Raw genomic sequence first — 13,056 nt, 5'->3', positions numbered from 1 at the left:
GGAGAAAGGCATTGAATTGATTGACCTAGGAACCAGTATGGATAATTGTATTGGGCAAAAAATTGGTTGAACCTGGTAGTTGAATCAGGTTTTTATTTTTTATGAATATTTTAACAATTTATTTAATTGCACTGATTGAACTAATGAATCGGTGGCCTGATCAGTTTTACTATTGGTCCGGCTACGAAAACCTTAGATTTTTTAGAATCATGTTCATCTTTTGGTAGGTAAAGAAGTCCAAGTTGATTTTTATCTTGAATCGAGTTATGTTTTGAAAGTAAATTTGATCAAGTTGGAATTGAGTTTTGAGGTGTAAACACTAATGGGAATGTGAATTTGTTACTATTAAAGATGAGGAGTATGCCCAATGTTTGGCCCTTTCTTAAACTTGGAATCAAAAAGCATAGACAACGGATTTGTGTTTGGCCACCATTTGTGCACAAAATATGGAGTTATGTTTTTAGAAACAGTAAGTGTTTCTTCTACATTTGGACACTGCTCGGTCTATACGAGATCAATTTTATCATATTGTATATTGATATTTATAGCTTGCAGGTTCATTGTTGCTATATAGAGGGAATTGATGGGCTAGAATCCTCCTAGGAGACTTTGATTTCCTTAGCTCACCAAGAACCACCCCTGCCATTGCCATGTCCTTCCTTCCTTTCGAGGATTGCAGTACCTCGTCGCATCGAGATTCCAAAGGAAAAGCCTTGTGTTTTGTTTAAACGACAAGAACAAATTACAAGGTGTTATTCAACTTGTAATTTAATGTGTGCCAACATAAGCATCAACAGACAAGTCATATGTATATACAGCCAGGAAATCGACATCTTTTGGGAGAGTCCTAATCCAAGCATTATAATTGCACATAGCCTTTTTAATTGTTGTCTCATAATCAATTGTGCATCCCTTCATTTGAATACTGTTTGGAACCCTATAAAAACATAAATGTGTTTTTTCCTGATTTGGCACTTATTATGCAATAAGAAAAATAAAGAGTACAATTAAGATGTTTACGCAGTTCAAAACTTGTCCTACGTCTGCGGAGCTTTGCCCAAAGATGAACCACTATGAACTTCATAGTACAAAGAAATGATTTAAGCCTAACCCTTCGAACACTTGATGCAATATCACTTTTGTACAATTAAGTAAATTCTCTCCCAACTCATTTTAGCTATGCAAGTGAAAATTCACATTCAACACTCAGATGGTTTTCCTACTATGAATCAAGCTCTTAATAAGCTCCAAATAAAGTGGAATAATAAATTTTCAAATGCAATATGTCTGGCAATTGTCATGCTTGAACAACGTCTCTTCTAAAAGCATCAGTGAATCTGAAAATTATAAATGCCAACATAGAATATGTTACAAATCCCATTATTATCAGCCTTATATTTGTACATATGTGTGTTTAGTATAGTGCTGTTGATATATAAATAATGAAACATTTTATCAACTTCAACCTCACCACCAAATATTCTGAAACATCTTCCTTTTTTTTCCAGTTTGGACCTTCAATAACAAATTTGGCTGGAATTCCAAACAGCTAATAGAGTGCCCTACATCAATGAATATTATGAATTTGAAACCTCCAAAAGCCTGTCAATAGCACAGGTACGATCTAAGATAGTAATCAGTTGGCATATATTAAGATAAAACATAAATATATATAAACATATGATAGGTAAGTGATTAAATGAAGAAAGCAGAGCATATAGTACAACCATTTTGAAGGCTTCATAGGCCTCACTCTCCATATCAATGATTTTTTAGAATTAAATTATTAGAAGCAATTGTCAAGTTATTATTATGATTTAAAAGCAAAAAAGCAAATAGATAAATTAGCACCTCTTTTTATGCATATAAAATGATTGAAGTTCACAAATGCCTTTCTCCAATGCCTTACTGCACAAATCAGCAAAAATATTATGAAAGATGATAAGTGAAATTAACAGTATCCAACTTGAATGAAAAATGGCATCAGACCCCTGACTTGGAGATTTATTATACCACTCTTATTTTTCTTCAAAAAAAGATAAGGCCATAAAAATAAATAAATAACAAGGACGGACCAACCTAATACAACCGAATGTTGGGGATGTGAGCAATCTTATGCCAATCAGCGCCAATGTCCTTCCGACATCTTTCCTTCAACTGAGGAATTCTTTCTATCCATAAAATTTGCAAATTGGTTAGGCAATGCATCTCGTCCGGAAGCGATGTTAAATTGGGCAAATGCTTGAGATAAAGCTTCTGCAGATTGGTTAGATGTTGAAGCGACTCCGGAAGATGCCGACACTCTGGAATAGTTTCCAGCGATAGAGAGCGTAGGCTTGTATGATCTTGGAATATTTGGATGCCAGCTGCAGATAACTCCAGCTCCTTGCAGTTGCTTACTGAAAAGTCTTCAAGGGAAGTGAGATGTTGGAACACAGGAAAGAGTGACCTCAATCCACTGCAATTACGAATTCTTAATGTTTTCAATTGAACAAGATGTTGAAGCCCACGGGGGAGAGACACCAGCTGCGGGATCTTATCAATCTCCAAATAAGAGAGATTCTTAATGAGTTCCCATTGTAAGCTCTCTAAATCAACCTCCTTGCAATTCCTTATTTCTAAAGTTTCAAGGCCAGTGAGATGTTGCAGGCACTCATCTAGCGTGTGAGTGTCCAATCCCTCAATGTTGTTTACAATGAAATATTTCAATTTGGAGAGAGGAAGAGAAGCGGTTGAACTTGATGGGGTCGTGCTAGTGATGTTCATCTTCATGGTCTGCTTTAACGGCCTTGAACTGGTATTCACCAACTTTAGCTTATCATTGAGTGAAGGATACAACGGCATTGAAGTCAAAGGGCAATATGAAATTTTTAAAGAGGAAAGACAAGGGAATGCCATGGTTGACGTTCCCATAACAGTTGTGTCGTCCTCGTTGGAATCATCATCGATTGGTTTCCACCAACTCTTCAAATTCGGGCAGTCGAAGAGCCTGAGAACCTTAAGCGATGGGAAAAATGATTGTGGTTCTCCTTGACTTCCTTTTGGGCTATTATCGTCCATGTACTCCAGTTCAGTACAATCTTTAATCTCCAGCTCTTGAAGACAACACAATTGAGCAAAGGAAGGGAAATGTTTGAAATTACCATCACGTATGGTAATTTCGACGAGATTTGTGAGTAAAGAAAGCCAGCTTGGAAACTTGGCATCACCCTCCCATCCTTTCACATAGAGCTCCTTGAGATTAGGATGGGGTTGGAGGTCTTCAAGTGACTTCACATCATCATCATCACCGTTATAAGCATCCCATTGTAAAACCAACGATCTCAAATGTTGCTTCTCTTTCAAATTAGCAGCCTTAAACTTCTCTTTTGCATTTTTTACGAATCCCAAATTTTCTATTTTAAGCTCTCCCCTTAAGTTGTTAAGCAGTCTCAATTCACTTAGATCTGCACCACCATGGGACCCATCTTCATCCACTACAAACGCGCTTAATGTCTCAAGTGAAGTCAGCTTCCCTATTCCACGTGGCATTTGAGTTAAGCAGTAACAACGGTCACACCCAAGATGGATAAGATTCACCAATTTTTCAATCTTCTTTGGCAATTCTTGAAGCGCATAACACCTATCAAGTTTCAGCGCCAGCAAATTCTGAATCTTGCAAATACTCTTTGGGAGAATCTTAATTTTGAAATTCGCAGAAAGATCAAGGTATCTCAAATGTTTCAACTTGTAAATGGAGGGTGAAATCTTCTGAATATCTAAACAATTCAATTCCAATACACGCAAGCATCTACAATTTGCAATTACAAAATCCCAAGTTTCTTGGCTCAAACCAGTTCCCATGTTTGGAGACCGTAACAAGGTTCGCAACTTTTTTCCCTTAAACAAAGGAATTAATGAAGGATTAATTGATATGTGGCGACATTTTTCAGCAACAGCACTTGCAATTTTATTTGAATCTATAATACTACTCTCTATCCCTGCTACTGATTCAGCTAGATCATGCATTAAATCATGCATTTTACATGTTGTAAACCAAGTTTCAACATTTTCTACCTCTTGAAAGAAACTTCTATCAACTAAATCTTTAAAATACCCAAACCCAATCTCCTCAAGAGAATGGTTTGGATTCAATTGCTTTACAAAATCTTGTGCAATCCAAAATTGAACAAGAGTTTGTACATGAATTTGATGATCTTTTGGATACAATCGACAATAAGCAAAGCAATGCTTTAAATGGGACGGGAGATGATCATAACTCAACTTAAGTGTAGGTAGAATATCTCCTTCAATTTGTGATATTTTAGCAAGTTCATTTTCTTTGAAAGAATGCCACTCATTTATAGTTTTTTTCAAAGATAATGTACCAGCTATCGTCCTTATGGCTAAGGGAACCCCACCACACCTTTCTGAAATTTGTTTCCCTACTTCCACAAAGGCTGAATTTGTTGAGTCTACATATCCTTGCTCAAATGCTATCGTTTTGAACAGAGACCAAGCATCATCATCGGACAAGCCTTTCAGTTTCAAAACATGAGATTGACATTTATTAGTAATCTCCGCTGCCCTTAGAGATCGAGTAGTTATTATTATCCGACTCCCTTTAGCCCCACCCATCAATAACTTCTTTAGACTAGACCACTTTCCTAGGTCCTCATTCCAAATGTCATCCAAAACAAGCAAATATTTTTTCCCATCAATTTTATCTCTAAGTTGTTTTTGCAATTGATCCATTTCAAGATTTTGATCAGGTGCTTGATTAGTCACAGATTTGATAATGTTTGCTACAATAACTTTCACATCAAAATCATCCGAAACACACACAAACATAGTTAACTCAAAATGATTTTTGACCATTTCATGGTTATAGACAAGTTGGGCCAAAGCAGTCTTCCCTAACCCTCCAAACCCCACAATTGGAATGATATAAACATTTTCTTCACTTTCAAACTCTAACACGAGTTTTAGAAGAGCTGCTTTATCATCATCCCTCCCTATTATTTCATCTTCACGCTCAAAAGAGTGCGTTTGCTGCCTCTTTTCAGTCATGAAAGAGGTTTCCGTGGGGCGATCACACGGAATGAAGCGAAAAGTGTTGGCCTCACTTTCAATTGAAGCTAATCTCGCTTTAATGGCCTTAATTTTCCGACCCATCTTGAAACCATAAGCACACTGGTTTGAGCTTGAGAAGAAAAGGCGTACCTCTTTCGTCAGCTTGCTCCCACCCATTAGATCTTTCCGCAAAGCTTCGGTAGAGAAATCATCGAGTAAGTCGTCAGCATCATAAAGTACATCTTTCAGCTCTTCAAGCCAAACTTTGACGAGATTGTCGGTCACCGATTTCTCTTCTGCGTCAAGAAGCACAGCTTTGATTGTACGGATAGTGCGTTTGAGGTCATCGATGTCATGTTTGAGATTCCAGCACCGTCCAACTTGGGAGAGCGCACGAGAGCTCAACTTAGTAATGAGCTCTGTGGCGATGTCGAAAGCAATTGCTTCGGCCATTGTTGGTTCAAACTGAAATCAAGGCAAAAAAGTGTTTGATTACTGCAAGAGGAGGAGTAAAATGAGAATGATTGAAACAAGATGAAACACAGATGTGGATCCATACAAGCAGAGACTAAAGTATATTTATAGATGTTACCATCCACCCACCAATTAGTATAATTAAATAAAAAGTAATGTTGATTGGTGGGAAATGGTCCCTCCATGTTTAGTGCTTGACACAAATTTCTCAATGGAGACAAAATTGGGCTGATGACACTTCGGGTGCTCGGCACAATTACATCAACTTGAGCCAAATTTGTCGATGTGGATCCATACAAATAATTGAAATACGTGGGAGAAAAGAGCTTCAAAAGCTGGAGACACAGTAAAATTAATGAAAAAGCTAGAGAAGTAAAAAGGAGGAGCCAAACCCCATGTAATCCAAGGTATTTAGATATTATGACTTGGCTAGTTTGGTAATACTTTTGAAAAGTATTTTTGAGAAATATTGTAGAAAAGTGTTTTTGAGAAATACTTTTAAAAAATTTGGTTTAAAATTTGAGTGTTTAGTATTGCTGTCAAAAAGTGCTTTTGAGAAATAAAATGTCCATTTTAGACATGTTATTATCAATTAATAAAATACATTTAAATAATATTTAAATTAGTTAATATTATTATATTTTAGTAAGAATATAAAAAATATATTATAATTTCTTATTAATATTTTAATATATAAAATATAAATTTTAAATATTTTAAGCAATAAATATTAATTATTTATAAAATTTAATTAGAGTATATAAACTATATTTTAAATATTTAAATATAACTATTAAATATTTGTAATTAGTATTTTAAAAATATTTTTTATTTTTAATTAATGATTTTAACACATTTGTAATTAAGTACCAAGAAAAAAAAGTGAAGTACTCTATTATTAAAGGGGTGAAAAAGTAATTAAGCACTAAAAGTGCTTTTGGGAGAGGAAAAGCTAAAAATTTTAACTTCTCCGTTTCAAAAGTGCTTTTCAAAATCACTTCTGAAAAGTTAAAAATTTCAGTCAAAAGCAGCTTGTTCTGCACAGCTTTTCTTCCAAAAGTGCTTTTGGAGCCAGAAGTGCTTTTGAAAAGCAATGCAGAACTGGCCCTTTATCTCTTTTGTTAGCAATTATATCTGTTTAGATATTATGAATCCAAGGACCCAAACTCTAATTTTCTTTCATCTTGTTCTTTTTCTTTATTAAGCATAAAAGAATATCTTACTTTGCAAGAAACTAACACTCTCTTAATGTAAACAAGACTTTTCAATAGAAAAAGAATGTAAAATGTTTTACTATGTAAACCCACATTGTGAAATGGATTAGGCAAATAAAAGAAAATAACAAATTCCATAAAGTAATATTTGGGTTTAAATTTGGCAATTGTTCTCATGTTAGAGTTTGAATTGATTTTTTTTGTTTAAATAAGTTTCTAAACTTGATAATTGTTCTCATATTGAGACTTGAACTAAACATTTATCCCCACTTTGGGGTTTGGAATTGAACTTTCATTTTGTTCAAGTTAATCTCTAAACTTAACAATTTGTCTCATATTAGGACTTGAACTTGGCAACTGTTCCTGTGGCTTAGACTTTTTTTTTGTCCAAGTTAGTTTCTAAACTTGGTAATTATTCCCATATTGGAGCCCGAATCTCTTTTTTAGATGAAATATCATAGACAAATTTGCACAAAAAAAAGGCCCCAATGTGTAAACAATTGCCACGTTGAGGGACTAACTTGAAACAAAAAAGTTTAAGCTCTAATATAAGAACAATTACCAAATTCAAGCCCAAATAGTGCATTAACCCCCCAAAAAACATACTTAAAATAAGGTTAGCATTTAATGTATCATCAATGAAAATTTTTAATTTTACGAGTAGGTTTTAAATTGTATCACACCTGTAATTAAAAAAACATTATTTAACTTGAACCCCGTGTGTTAGTTTGATGGGTAAAGTGTTCACCGTCCCAAGTGTGGCTTGGGTTCAAATTGTGCTAGTTGCGTTGTTGGTATGGCTTTGCCCTCCTATTGTAATTCACAAAAAAATAAATGATTTTACTTCACCTTAAAAGGTATGTGCCACCCATTTAACTTTGTTTGTTTAGTTTTTAAACTTCACCGGTAATGTATGAAAAATAAATTCCCTTTAAAATATAATAATAAATAAAATAAAAACATATAAAATGATTAGTTGCACTATACATTTGCAAATCATAACCTAAATTTTAAATTGGATTTTAAATTTCAAAACATTCTAATTGAATTCTCAAGATTTCATAATCATACCAATTTGATTTTTCCAGGATAAATCTCAAAATTATAATGAACTTTGATTTATTGTGCAATTTAATACATGAACTTTGATTTGGTGCAATTACACATATATGAAACTTTAATTTTGATTCAATCATACACATTTAAATAAATAAATACATCTATTTATTTTTTGTAATGGATAAATATAATTATTTGTTTATGCAATATATAATATATAAACAAAAACTATTGTTATCTCAATAATTGTGTTAATAATTTGTGAGAATTGGATCAAATCAAAATTTCATGCATAAAATTACACATTAGGCCAAAGTTCATGTACAGTTTTGAGATTTATCTCATTTTCCTATTAATTTAACCATTACCTCGAGCATTAAATATTTGCTCAAATATGATAGGCAACTTGAATCTAATGTGTTAAAAGAAAAAGAAATAATACTCTAAAATTTTATAATATTGTCGTGTTTTTAATATGTTAGAATCAAGTTATTAATGTGATGAATTTGCAAGAATTGAAATTTAAAGCCTAAATTGACAATTATAAAAATATATTAGTTTTATTGATATAATACTAACACTTTAAAAACTTAATTAAAATATTTTAAAATTTACAAACTAATTTAAAATTTAAATAATAATTTGAGAATATTTAATAAAAATAATTGTATATAAAAATATAAATATATATTTAAAAAATTATAACACATTTATTATTTATGTCATTTTCATGTTTGCACGATTGATGAATGCATACAAAGCACGATTTATTTCCATATGTTAATTATGAGAAACTATATTAAAATTTAGGCACAAAAGAAAGAAAAAAAACTTAGGCAAGCACTATTCAACCATCAAACACATTGATGAAATTGTAAAATGCAAATATCATTATATACATAATTTGATAATCTGAATTTAACGTGTTTTAAAAATATTTTTATTATTTTTGTCATATTTTTAACACATTAAATTTATATTATCAATGTAATGAGTACACATTTTTTAAAATTTTAAACCATCCTTATCATATTTATATTGTTATTTAAAGCTTAAATTGACAATTAGACAAACTAAATTGATATAATATTAATTAAAATATATTAAATTTTATAAACCAATTTAAAATTGAAATAAATCTTATTGGTATAATAGTAATTAAAATATTTTAAAATTTAAATAGTATTCATGTTTGCATGATTGATTTTTTTATGGTTGTCTGAATAGATTAAATTGACTGATCGGATCGATTGGATTGAGAATCAATTGGGGTACTAATCTAAAAAACAGTTTCAGACCAATTGAATCACAAATCGATATGAACCGAATTAAAAAAAAAATTAGTTGAACTATTTTTTAAAATTTTAAATTATTTATTTAAATAAACTAATTGAATCAATGAAATAATAGTGTGACCAATTTGACTATCGATTTTTTAGACATTTTACATGCAAGAATCTATGGTATTTTGAAGAAGTGACCGACCACCCACCAATTAATATAATTAAATAAAAAGTATTCATTTTATATTAAAACTTAATTAATTAAGGGAGAGTCTTTATTTATAATTTTTGTTGTCGAATACGATAAAACTTTTTATCAAGAAATTTCTTGTTTTCTTAGAATTAGTATGTTTAAAAAAAAAAAGTAATGTTAATTGGTCGGACATGACCACATGGCACACAAAGTGACAATTTTTAGCACAAATTTCTCAAAAGGCTCATCGTTTTTGTTAAAATTAGATAGAGACAAGAGCCATGTAATAGGATAACCCATGCATTGAGCATTGGTAATTTAACTTCACATTGGTAACAATTAACTATACTCTTACTATTAATATTGCTGATATATGTGTTAATATATATTATTAACATATATTTGTTTATTGTAAGTGGGGTTCATGATTTTCATTTTATATTACCATCAACACTACATATTATTATAACTTTTTTCATTAGTTAAACTTTATTATTGTTAACACTAATGGTGTTTATGAGTTGTTATGGTGAGATATTTTATTATTATTATAAATTTAGCATCATTATATATATATATATATATGTATGTATGGTAACATAAGGCTATTCAAACGTTTATATGGAGAGCTAATAACTGTTGATAAATTCTATATGTTACCATTGTGTTATCGTTTATCTATAATCATGTTTCTACAAGGTGTACATACATATATACATACATATATATAGGTGATCAAATGTGTTAATATATATTATTAACAGTAGTGGCATTTTATTTATTATTAACATTAATATCTTCAGTTAATTTTTCAAAATAAAGTAATACATCTAAGTTAAATGATTAATAGGACATGACTGCTTCGTTAGAAAATTTTAATTTTTAATTTATTGTTTACATACATACGAAACCCTAATGAGGTAACGATATTATAGTTAATAGAACACCTTACTCATACCCAAAACACCTTAAATTAAATCTCACCTAAATGAAATAAATGACAACTAAAATATAATAACAAATCATAAAAATAATAACAAAGTATATGAAACCCATGTCAAAGGTAAAATAATAACAAATTGCAAAGCATAACCTCTTTTAAAAAAAATCATCTTTCATCCTCACAACCAAACCCCAAGAGAAATGAAAGACCCCAAACACCTAAAAATTATCATAGTGCTTGCTTATATTAAAATAAGTCAAATCTACACTTCAATCTGTTTCAAATTCTCTCTCGTTCAAAGAAGGATTACAACCATTGATTGCACAAAACCTTGAATCAGCTTCCAATAAAACCAAAAAGTAAAATGAAAACCAAAATTGTTTACCAAGTTGAGATAATTATTTCACCCGTATGTCAAAGAATAAGTCCACTAAAAAATTATCTATTAGGCTGTGGAGGCCTATAAAAGTAAAACTTAATTGACAAAGTATCACAACATGAATTTTTTAATGATAACGTCATAAGGTTATAGCAAGAATGAGTAATTGTGTAATACCCTAAACCCGGTATAAAAGTTATGCCCGGATATTGAGGAATATTTATATCAACTTGTTCAAAAGCTTTTGTTTTAATCAAACTCAGTATATGTTTCGAAAGCATAAAAAATGGCAGAACTCTCATAGGTGTTTAGAAAAACCAAAGTCTGAAAACACCTATTTAAAACCCAGAATTTGAATTCAAAATTGCATGTTTTGAAAGTACTAACATTGGCAGATCATTTCCAATACTAAGGCAAACATTTGTTAAAAACCAAATATTTGTTTACAGAAAAATACGTGATTACTTAATCGTTGCAGCAGAAATTTCAGATTTCTTAGTTTTGAAAACAAAAGTTTAGTTTGATACCTCCTATGATTATGCAGTCTAATGTTAAAAATATCAAATCCAAAAAGAAGGATAGCCAAAAACCCAGTCCATAAACAACTTTACAGTCCAAAAAGTCCAGAAAAGCAATAGACGTAAACCATCTTATTTATTTAATCGAGAAAACAATCCAAGCTCCCACGCACCATCCGATCCCAAACTCAAAGATTACCTTAAAAGTCAAAGATTAAACAAAAGGGTGAGCTATAAAGCTTAGTGTGTAACAAACTGAAACCTAGAACTCTGATAAGCCATAAAAGTAACATATTTTAATCACATTCTTAATGCATTTTTGGATGAATTATTTCAAGATTTAGTGGATTTGATGCTCTCAATCCTTTAATTTCATGTTTTATATCCAGATGAGCATAGAAAAGTGAAAAGTACAAGAAAAAGGCCAAAATCGAACAAAATAGGCTATTTCAGTGCTTCACACAGCCTAGCCCACTTCCACACGGGTAATCCACACACCCGTGTGAGACACACGGGTAGGCCATACGCCCGTGTGTCATGGCCATGTCAACTTCAAACCATATTAGAACTACACACGGCCTGAGCACCACCATACGGGTGTGGCATAAGGCCGTGTCCCTGTCGAGCCCAAGTCTAATTCTATTCAGAAAAGGCTAATTTTGGGCTATTTTGGGCATTCTGAAGTCTATATAAACACCTTAGAAGAGGATCAAAAGGGGGGACGGAGAGTAGAACGCAGAAAATACTCGAAGAAAGCCGTTGGAATCATCTCGGAGGCAGATCCACTTCAAGATTGAAGATCTCCATTCAAATTTCTCTCAAAGTTTATTTGGGTTTTTTATGTCTTGTTTTTTTTCTAAATTTGAGATGTTTTCCTTTTATATTATGAACTAAACTCCCTAAATACCTAGGGAGGATGAAACCTAGTATGGATTTTATTATTTAATTATCTGAATTACACGATAAATACTTGTTCTTGTTCTTAATTATGTGTTCTTAATCCTTGCTTTAATATTTTCAGGATATTAATCCAAATTTGATGTGCTTATTCAGTGGAGCAAAAGTCCCTGTTTAAGAGTAGATCTAGCATAATTAAGCGGAGTTGCATGCAATCATAAAAATAGGATGATGTAAATCTGTTGGATTAGAATCAAATCTAATAGGGGAATCCATAGATCGAGTTAATGTGACGATAAGGGTTTTAATTAGAAAGATATTTCAATTAACCAACCTAGAGTCAGTTGTTCTTAGTCTCGAAAGAGATACTAACATAATTTAGGGATTTCTACGGATCAAAACAAGAGAATAAATCGTCTGATTTAGAGTCAGAATAATAAGTGAAGTCTAGGTGGATTCTTTCTTGGGTATTATCCTCTTTATAAGTTTTCTTCAAATATTTTTCTTAATTCGCTCTCTGTTGCGTTCATTAGTTAATTAGTTTAGTTAATTTTTAGATTAAAAGAATTCCCTTTTTTTTTTAGGCTAAATAATAGAAAAAGAGCTAATACTAGTGCTTTTAGTCCTTGTGGATACGATACTCTGGACTCGCCATAGCTATACTACCATTCGATAGGTGCACTTGCATTTGTCGTGATCGTAGTCTAGTTTAGTGTTCATAAAACGATCATCAAGTTTTTGGCGCCGTTGTCGGGGACTAAGATATTAGGAACGCTTAATTTTTATTACTTTAGCCATTTTTATTTTTATTGCAATTTATTCTTATTTTTATTATTTTATTACTATTACTAATTTTTCTTTTATTTTCTTCTAGCAGGAATCTCTAGTTTATGACTAGAAGGAACCCGTCAGGACATTTGCTATTTGACAATGAGATAAAAAGCACAGCTCGTAGAAATCAAAGAGAAATAAGGCGAAACCTACAGTTTATAGAGGAAGAGCAAGAGGACGATACCAATATTACTGAGGAGATGGTTGAAAATC

At 31.8% G+C, this 13,056-nt stretch overlaps 1 protein-coding gene across 5 annotated transcripts; it reads right to left on the bottom strand.

Moving 5' to 3' along the window:
* Window positions 1-713: 713 nt before the first annotated feature.
* LOC108472275 (putative disease resistance protein RGA1) lies at window positions 714-5,647 on the bottom strand. 5 transcript variants are annotated; one of them, XR_008274482.1, is made up of 5 exons: window positions 5,203-5,647; window positions 2,080-3,879; window positions 1,852-1,908; window positions 1,472-1,602; window positions 714-1,337 (listed from the first exon to the last, which is right to left on the bottom strand). XR_008274482.1 is itself a non-coding variant. In XM_053021843.1 (2 exons), the coding sequence occupies exons 1-2, from the start codon at window positions 5,503-5,505 to the stop codon at window positions 2,080-2,082; spliced, it is 2,103 nt and encodes a 700-aa protein (XP_052877803.1). In that variant the 5' UTR covers window positions 5,506-5,647; the 3' UTR covers window positions 1,967-2,079. The 5 variants fall into 5 exon arrangements, 1 of the variants encoding a protein (XP_052877803.1); XR_008274483.1 differs by having other exon boundaries at window positions 1,472-1,562; XR_008274480.1 differs by having other exon boundaries at window positions 714-1,602.
* Between the last annotated feature and the right edge of the window lie 7,409 nt (window positions 5,648-13,056).

The sequence above is a fragment of the Gossypium arboreum genome, chromosome 11, assembly GCF_025698485.1.
Source record: "Gossypium arboreum isolate Shixiya-1 chromosome 11, ASM2569848v2, whole genome shotgun sequence".
In the NCBI taxonomy this organism is placed as follows: Eukaryota; Viridiplantae; Streptophyta; class Magnoliopsida; order Malvales; family Malvaceae; genus Gossypium; species Gossypium arboreum.
This window is presented reverse-complemented; position numbering and strand designations above follow the sequence as displayed.